At 40.1% G+C, this 9669-nt stretch overlaps 1 protein-coding gene across 2 annotated transcripts in view; it reads left to right on the top strand.

The window, feature by feature from the left end:
* The first annotated feature begins 556 nt into the window (after positions 1–556).
* The window catches only part of LOC126281337 (glycosylated lysosomal membrane protein-like), a 59472-nt gene continuing 50359 nt past the window's right edge, over positions 557–9669 (top strand). For both annotated transcript variants that reach the window (XR_007551251.1, XM_049980218.1), the window contains exons 1-4: positions 557–821; positions 905–1259; positions 1331–1591; positions 2101–2301. Coding sequence is in view for 1 of the 2 variants with exons in the window: in XM_049980218.1 (XP_049836175.1) it covers positions 1161–1259; positions 1331–1591; positions 2101–2301 (561 nt within the window). In the remaining variant the exon portion in view is untranslated. The remainder of the gene's footprint in view (positions 822–904; positions 1260–1330; positions 1592–2100; positions 2302–9669) is intronic.

Raw genomic sequence — 9669 nt, 5'->3', positions numbered from 1 at the left:
ATGCTAAAGATTTAAATAACTTAAAAAAAAACTGCATCCTGCTTCACTGGATCTCTGGAGTACTGATGTTATGGCCAATGTAGGACTGCTTGCGAGTGAAACATGTCCATGCCATACTAGCAAATGAGAGCGATATTTGGATGAAAAATATTGAGTACTGTCATCCGGCACTGTCTCCCGTTCGCAAATACTCAAAACCCGACACCTATTTTCACGAAGCAGTGCCGTTTCACCTGATCGGAAATGTAGCATTTATTCACATTTACTGTTCCACGGATTTCGTCAGGATAAGGAACCCTAAAGTCTCTTCCGTTTGTATGGAATACGCGTTCTTGTCGATTCGATTCCTTTCCAGTGACTAACATTGTTCGTTCAAGAGAAGAAAAAGGATTCTTTTAGCCTTTTCCCAACTACTTTACGAAAGCAACCATTATCTGTATTCAGCCAGTGATACAAAAATCTCTCATTTTCGTTGATCAGGTTTACGTTAGGTACTTTTTTATGTTACCTAAAGCTAGCTACAAAATAGTTATGATTATTACTTCTTGCAGCGTATGAAGATCTTTAATGTAGTAAAAAACCTGAGAAATGTTCACAATGATAACCATATATAAAATTTATTTGCGTTGTGAATGTACGACCCATTGCATATCATAACCATCTATCGTGCAAAATGATCCATAGAACACATAACTAATTAACCAACCTCCATGAGAACGTATGAAATCTGTGATGAATACTTTTGTTTATTCAGTGGTACCACCACTCGTAGCGATTAGATAGATTTGCCAGTATTAAATGTATTTGTAAAGTAAAAGAAGGCAAGTATAATTTTGAACTTAGTACTTCAGACTTGAACCAAGTTTGAATTCACAGAAACAGACATATTGAATGCGCTTTCCAGATTTCTTGTGCGTCTGCATCTTCGGAGCATCTTTGAGCTCGGTGACAGCGGAGACGAGAGACAGTGCAAGACTTTATTTATTCATACATGAGCGTGAAGGCCAAGGTTCTTTAGGGGAGAAGTCATTGATTAGTAGTCCGTAGTTTGGCCTAGCATGAATGTGACGTCAGCTACTATTTGGTGGAGTATGGGAATCATGTGAAGGTGCGTCATCGACGGCCGCAACTTGCAGTCAAACAACAAAGCGTCCGTGAAGATGGCTGTTCACAGTTTGCATTTTGTTTTGAAGTTGCTTACTATTGTTTTACTAACAGCTGCACCATGCCTGCCGTTGGGAGACGGACTGGAAAGAAGGGTATGTGTGATAACTGAAGAGTATTCAGTTACTTCGTTATCGCCATCTTATTTCAATGCCTTTTCTTTCAGATTTCTTCAGAATTGAATCCACATTGCACATTGGCACAATGCAATACTTCACATTATTCTGTTGTGTATGTTAAAGCAGAAGGTCCAAATGATACATTACACTACGTGTGGGATCTTACTGCGAAGCCTTCTGTTTTACTGGCACTTACAGACAAGGATTCAAATCTCACGATTGACTGGAGGGGTTTCATTGATGGCGAAGATGGATCTTTAACGTTTTCCACGGATCCGTTTTATAGTTTTGGAATCATCATCGACAAGGTTTGAAAAAATTATTTATCTTGTCCTGTTCGCATGACAGTGTACCGCCAAGCTCTCTATTTGAAATGTTGCCTGAACTTTACTCATTAGACTAGTTTGGTATACTTGGGAAAATGCGGGAGCGGGGTTTGCCGAGGCCCAGTTTATGTGCATCAGGGAAATAAAAAATTCAATCTGTAATTGAGTATTGTTTCAGTACATGATGAATAAAGTTTAACAGAAGGTAGTAACTAATTCTTCTTACGATACAATTGATTCGCCACAATGATAGCTTTCTACTTCAGAGAGTAAAATAATGGCTTGAATTTATGTATGAAAAGTTTCTTTTTAACTATCATAAACGTATCAGCTGTTCTTCTTTAATGGAGCTAACCACTTGCATTAAAATGTAGTGTTATGCCATGTAGAAGCAATAACAAGAAAAATAGTTTTGAAGCATTATTACATAGGTTTTTCATTTGTATGAGATTTATGGACATAAGATTTCTTGGAATTTTTTAAAAATATAGGTGTGGGAATTCAACGATGTCAATGACACTGGTATGTTTCGTGCTGATATGAACAGTTCATACATAAAGGAATTGGACACACAGTTCTTCAATTGGAACAGAACCCAGTTTAGAGAAGAAGAAAAGTCTATGGTTTTAACTGCAGAAGCCAATGGTTACAATGATTCAGTAGTCTCAAAAAATGGAACATTGAGAGTAGAGGTATGTTTATTTGTAGTAACCAGTGGCAGCATTATTAAATGTTTTGTGTAAAATGTAGACTTTCAAAATTAAATTAAATTGTAAATCCTACTATTGTTATGCAACATGTTCTTTTTTAGGCATTTAGCCAGAATAGTAAGCAAAACATTGAATGCTATGGGTCATTGGGATTACCTGAAGCTGGAATTGCAGCATCAACAATTTGCAACCAAACTGTCAATTTTCCTACTGATCTAGATCACAGGCTATGCTACAGATCAGTATATCAGTACAGCTGAGATTCATGTTTATATTGTTGATTCTAACACAAAAATTTTGTCACCTGTCAGCATAATCTATACCTCGGGCTTTGCTACAGATAATACTATTGCAAGAAACTGCAACCCAAAAAGTAATATAAACCAAAAGACAGTGTTTTGTTTCCTTTCTGCACATATGAGGTCACTCACTGGAGCGTCGTTAAACCCCGGGACAAAGCTGATCTCTCTTGGTTCAGCTGTTGTAGCGAAGACAGTGAATGTGAATTCAAAGATATGGTGACATATTAATCTGTGGTGTAGCATGATGTCATGAATGACACATTTTTCCATTTTTGTTAAAAAAGCTAAAACTGCAAGGTAAACTTAGAAAATCTGTTGGGTTAAGGACTGGTCTTCAAATATTTTCATGCTTATTAAGTACACGTACTCTACATAAACTTCAGGAAATGTAAGAGTTAGCTTTGCAACTTTTACATTTTATTTGTGCTATCGTTGTGGATTGTCCCTTGCAGCAGGGCGTACTGTAACAGCATTCAGTGGTTTTCTCATTTTGTGTATTTTTTAAAATATGTGACTCATAAATATATAGGGGGGGGGGGGGGCTGCATTAGTGCTAGAATTTTTGCTACTTAAGTGTCACATTTCATTTTAATTTTTACCAGTAATCTCATCAGTACTAATGGGACCACAGTGTAAACATGACATTTGTTCTGTACTTAACTTTGAGTTAATTAAATAGAAAAACACAGTAATTGATGTAGTTTATTTATTGAAGAGGGAATGACTAGTGTCAGATACCAGTGCTGCAGCAGGTTGTTCAGTGGGTCGGCCAAAGTGTCGGATCCCTCTCGTCGGCTTTGACCCGTGATGTAAGGCTGTTGTGGTGTGTGACGGCATGATGGTGCGAAATTTAGTTTGTGAGAGTGACGTGTTTGCAGGTGTTGTTTTGGTGTGATCGATGGTGCTCTCTGGTGGTGTATTCATGGGTAGTGTGTTACTTGGCGTATGGGGTTCATTTGCATGGTAGCATTGCACATGTGATATCGGTAGTGACTGTGCTTTCAGCGGAATATTTTCCAGTGAGTTAACAGTTTGGTTCTGATATGTCAATGTTGTAGTTTTTTCTGTTTGTGTGTGTATTTTGGTAGATTTCTTTTCTTTTATGTCTTTGGTAGGTACGAATGTGATTGACCTGGTCAACAGTTTTCGGTTGTCGGCGATGATGGGGGGGGACAGAGCTCTGTCTCTAAAAAAATTTCCTCAGCTCTTCGGATTTTTGGGTGAAGTCGTGAAGTGTTCAGTGTCCTGAAGAAATGAGGGTTACTAAAGTTCCAGCGTCTCGGGCCAGGGATGTGGAGATGTCGTAAGGATAACAGTTCAAGGGAAGTGTTCTGTTCAAGTTTTGTTAGTTTGTTGTGTTTTTTGAGGTAGAGATGATTGTAGACGTGGTTGTAGTTTTGGGTTTTATGATTTGGTATTGGTAGTTTTTGAACTATATAGGTCAATGGAAGTGTTAAATTCCAGTGTGTGGTTGTAGCTGTGGATGCTCCGGTATTGGGAGTTGCTGTTGAGCTATATAGGTCAAGGGAAGTGTTATTTGTGGAATCGGGAGCTGCTGTTTAGATATATACATCAAGGGAAGTGTCCAATTCCAGAGGATATTGTGTTTAGTGGAATTTGGGAAGTTCTGTGTTGTCGGTTTTTGTTTTTTTGTGTGGTTTGGTATGGTGGTGTGTTTCTAAATTTGTTTATATTTGCTTTATCCCCATCCAAAAACATCCAATTTCCCACGCTTGTCCTGTTCGTTTCATTTCAAATTTTGTGGAACGAGTGTGTTGGTTTTTCAATGTATTTTCGTGTTTGTGGTCATGTTTACATAATGACGTCATAAGCGCCATATTGGACTTGTAGCGTATGGTCATTTCCGCTCATGAATGTGTCAGAGACTAAATGTCATACCATACACAGTATATATAGAACCCAAGATAATGTTTAGTGTGAACAACACATCTGGGAGAAAGTAGCAGTTGCAGCAGGACAGCTTCACTAAAATCTAAGAGTCAGCAGGGTAAGCTTTCAATGAAAAAATAAATAAATCTGTGTGTCATGTCAAAGTATAAAATGCTGAGGTGCAAACCATAGATAAGCATACTTACGTCATACACCTGAAGTGAATGTCCAAGGCATGTCATAAAACCAAATATAGGAAATGACCTAGATCACGACACAAACTATTCAGAGTGAATAAAATTCGTGTGTGAATGTACCCATGTATCATGAACTGCCATAAAACAAATACCACCAAAGGACAACTATCTAACTCATGGGAATGTCATAATGCAATTGGATACACAAAAAAAGCTACTCAACAAGCAGCAGCAGTACACTCGTATAAAAAGTATTATGTACCCAAGCTTTTGAAGCCAGTAGCTCCTTCTGGCAAAAGGGTTGAAGGGGAAGGAAGAGGGGTGAAGGAAAAGGACTGGTGAGTTTTAGGAAAAAGTGTAATGTTCAGAAGTCACTCAGAACCCTGTGTGGGGGGTCTTAGCGGGCAGGATCAGTTTCCCCTGACCTGGGGCTATGCGTGAGTTTCCCAAAATCTACCCCTTTTCCTAAACATCGCCAGTCTTCTTCCTCCCCCCTCTTCCTTGAGTTTAAAACGTACCAGAAGAAGCTACTGGCTCCAAAAGCTTGCATATGTAACATTTTGTTTGAGCATTCTCTTGGTGTCACTTGGTGAGTAGTTTTTTATCTGCCCAATTACATTGTTTTCAAAAATTTTCATGTAATTGTAGTGTATTATTAATATACCGTGTGGTTGTAATTAAAGTTTCCCTTTGTAACACATTATAACATGGAAACTAATTACCATATGATGACCAAATGTGGTAGCTTTAATGTCAAGGACCTGGGGGAGAGAAAATAATTCAGAATCAGTTAAATTGAAACACTTTTGATGTGTCCCAATGGTACATGATACAGTTACATAGTGGTATCATTACTGCTACAAAAGGTGCTCAACATGGCGACTATAAATGTCCAGAAGTGTCCGAAAGTGCAGGATTGTTTTCTGCACAGCAGAACGAAACATATCTGTAGGTATGCTGCACATCTCTTAATATACTGCACTTCAGATCAGCGCATGTGAATGTTCCCCTGCTGTCCTTCAGGTTGCTCCACAACCAGAAATCAAGGGAGTGCCTGCCAAGCATTTGGAAATGATAGGCTGATAATTCAATCATTTCCAAACGTGTTTCAGAGAAGCATGTGATCTTACGAGCGATGTGCAGTGGGGCCCCACCTTGCATGAAAACTGTAAAGTTCAATGTGTGTCTCCTGCAGAACCAGTAAAACATGCTGGTGAAGCATATTGCAGTAATGCTGGCCAGTCACACTACATCTTTGGTCATAGAGTGCCAACCTGTTAAAAAATGAATGGGCAAATAGTGAACACAGCTGTGTAGCCACACTACACAGTGACACATTCACTGTAAAGAGGAACTTCATGTACAATGACAGGAGGTAAGGTCCCCACACTTGATAGTTGCATATGTCCACCTCACCATCTGAGAAAAATGAGGTTCGTCTGTCCGTAGTATGGTCCAGGGCCAACCCTGAACTTCAATCATTGCAAGAAAGTGGAGAGCGAAGTTAGCATGTTACTGAGTGTCCTATGGTGCAACCTGCTGTACGATATGGATCTTGTACGGGTACCATTTGAGGATGGTTTGAAGCACCTTAGTACAATAGACCATGGAATATACAACTTTCATGACACAGTACTTGCACTGCCTGACAATCAGGAATTGTACACAACATTGTGTACTATAGCAACAGCAATTTCATTAACCATCTGTGATGCGTCTGCTTGTTGGCCTCTTCCCAAGCAAAGCCCAGATCTCCAGTTGATTTGAACTTTATCATACTCCACACAGCAGGTGGAGCAAGAGGACCCTACCATAATCCATTCAGATGGCTATATTCACGAAGCGCAGCTGCAGTATTACTGTTGTACTTATAATAGAGCTACACCAATAACACCCTGGCTCCTTTTTTTCCGTGCTCATGAGGACATGTCAAAGTGCACTGCAGCTGGTAAGGTGTGAGAGACTATGGATAACAATGGCTGGTCACGGCACTTAGTGGCTGTAGTTGGAACTGGAGGGTGGTGCTGTGACACATAGAAATCGTGCACTGCATACTCTGGACATTAATGCTACCCAGTTTGGTATTCATGCGGTAATTAGTTTCTATGTTATAATGTGTTAAATAGGGAAAGTTCAATTTCTCCCCCCCTCACCCCGTACATCCACATAACATACAGTATCTGTAGACCCTGTGATAAATTATCAGTAATATCAGAGGTGAATACGTCATATGTATCCAGTGTTGTAACAAAGCACTAGATACGAAGGGAAAATCGTACCTTTACAGTTTGTGCATGATGTGGAAATTGATCCTGAAATGGTCAGCCAACAGGCAATACTACTGAAGGACCTTCATTGTTGTTACTGCATAATCATCCGTTGCACGTACTGTGACATATTAGTGAATTTCTTTTCAGAACAAATACAAAACAAAAATTAAATGTCCAGTCACCAACAGTGTGCTGAACTAACAATTCCAAAGCCAGAAACAAATCTGTAGCCCATAACCACTGACAGTACAGTAAATTGCTAAGGAAGCTCCAAACACACAATCCCAATATGACGTCTATAAGTAATGTAGAGTGGAGATACTGTGTTGCAGATAGGCACAACAGACTGTCAAATGTTTTAGCCAAACAGGCCTTCATCCAATAGAAACCCCCCCCCCCCCCCCCCCACACCACACCACACAGTCTCTGGTCGCCAAGGCCAGAATAATGTCATTATTTCATCCTGGATTTTCCATTGTTTAGTAATATACGGTTGACAGAAAAAACCTTAAACGAGGTTATCAGCACTATAGTGGCCTAACCCACAGCACACTGGTTTGTGGGAATGGCCACTGGAAGATCTTGTGTTTTGCGGAATTGATGTGTAAGGTAGTGATCGCAGCGTATAGCAATGATTGTTGTATACATAACGTGGTATGGTGTCCAGTAATCGGCTTTAAGTGGAGTTGACCGAAATAGTGTTTTTAGAACGTTTTTGTGTGGGTTAGGCCATTATTGTTCTGGCGCACTTGGCTGTAATACGTGAAAAATGTGAGATAGGGCAATTGCTTTAGACGCTGTAGTCAAACCTTGGACAAGATACACATTAGGCATTAATGATCATCATCCGCATCATCATTGACAGGGATGGTGTCACCACACAGCTGTGCAGATGTCTTCAAGTTACGGTAATAACCATGGTACACTGGTGGTATGAACTGTAGCAAGGTCATTAAATCGGTCTTTATCATTGCACTGATAGTGTGTCCATTGGGGTATAGTAAGTCAGTCTCAATTACTTTTGATCCTCATTTAGCAAAACTGACGTTGACAAACAGGACGTCTGGCTCATTGGAATACTTACAAAACATACGGGGAGAGGATGCTTTACACTGAAGCCACTGAATATGGAACCATTGCGACCTGGTGTTTTGTGTTGACACTTTAGTTACACATTTCTAAATGTACTGTGGACATGAAATCATTCCTTGTCATCAGTATAGTGGTGAAGGGGTGGTGTTTTCATGTAGTGCTGATGATTCATCCAGTCAGAGGGTGTGTATATGTTCGGGTGAAATTTCCTGTTCTTCATGATGATACCGAAGCCCTGGTCACGTGCTAGATATGAATGCTCACTGACTATGAATTTATGGGCGATTACTTCTGGTGTGAAGTCTGCATACAGAACTATGACTTGACACAGTAAGGGCATTTTGTGATTCAAGTTTTGCTTGCCACATTGATCACAGCACATAATCAGTCACTTTGTTTGGATCTTATGTTTAATGTAATGCATGAGACATGATCCAATTTCTTGCAGTCCTTGGAATGCGTCTCCCTCACTCCATACATACATCATACATGGTAGCTCTCTTGGTACATATGTCACGTATTCTGAGGCAGTATGTCCCATCCGCGCGCTTTTGGCCTTTCGTTGATGTAAGGCTTTCATGTTTTCATTTACCCTTCTCTTCCATGGGGTTGGCTGCAGCATTTTTGATGTTGTAGAGGCCACATTTACGGCAGGAATCGCTTACAGGGGGATAAAATGACAAGATAAATCTTGTATTAAATATCTGACCTAATATGTACTAAGAGACCGGATCATCATGCTTAGCTTTATATAAATGGTGTAAAAACCCCGTGCTCAGTTCTGTTGACAAATGCTTCTGATCCACTGTTTCATTTATTCGTGCACAATGGCTCAGATATGCTGTAAACTGTTCTATGAAGTTCTCCAGTGCAACCATCTTTTATATTGTTTTGTTTTAAGCAGGGCATGTGCCTTGCTTATCGATGGGTGGGATCTGGTGCTGCACTTGTGGGAAAGAACCCTTGTAATCCAACCATCTGATACCCGCAAAATGTTCTTAAAGAACTTTTTACACACCTTCACGTCCACTCCCTCTACATTCTAGAAATGGTATAGACGTGTTGTTACTCATCGTGACTCTGTAGTACCAAAGGAATATGCACGGGCTGTAGGGACTAACTTCACCGTAGCAAAAATGTATGCTGACTAAAAGTCGTAACTACTTAATGCATAGAACGAGTCAAATATATGTTGCTGTTGTTCGGGTGAAGAAAGTCAACCACATTCCTTCTGACACGCGCATGCTCAGAGGGTGGGACATTTCTTTGGCACTAAATTTCCCTTCACGTTAATGTATTCTTTCCCTTTCGATCGCTTTTATTTTCAAATGTTCCAAGCTCATGGGTGTGCAATCCAGACCTGTTTTATTACTCATTGCAGTGCAATTATGGAACCAGTACTAAGATACCTCTCCGATACATCCATGGTTGACGTAGTGGGGGTGGTATCTTTTGATGTACTGGGTTGACTGGGCTCTACTAATATGACAAGTAACTTGTCCACTGTACCACTTGCACACTGGATGGACCGGCCAGGTGCACTTTCCACGTCTGAGACATTGGTAGTAGTGTCCGATCCAAATAGGTCTGAAATCACAC

This window comes from Schistocerca gregaria, chromosome 7, assembly GCF_023897955.1.
Source record: "Schistocerca gregaria isolate iqSchGreg1 chromosome 7, iqSchGreg1.2, whole genome shotgun sequence".
NCBI lineage: Eukaryota > Metazoa > Arthropoda > Insecta > Orthoptera > Acrididae > Schistocerca > Schistocerca gregaria.
This window is presented reverse-complemented; position numbering and strand designations above follow the sequence as displayed.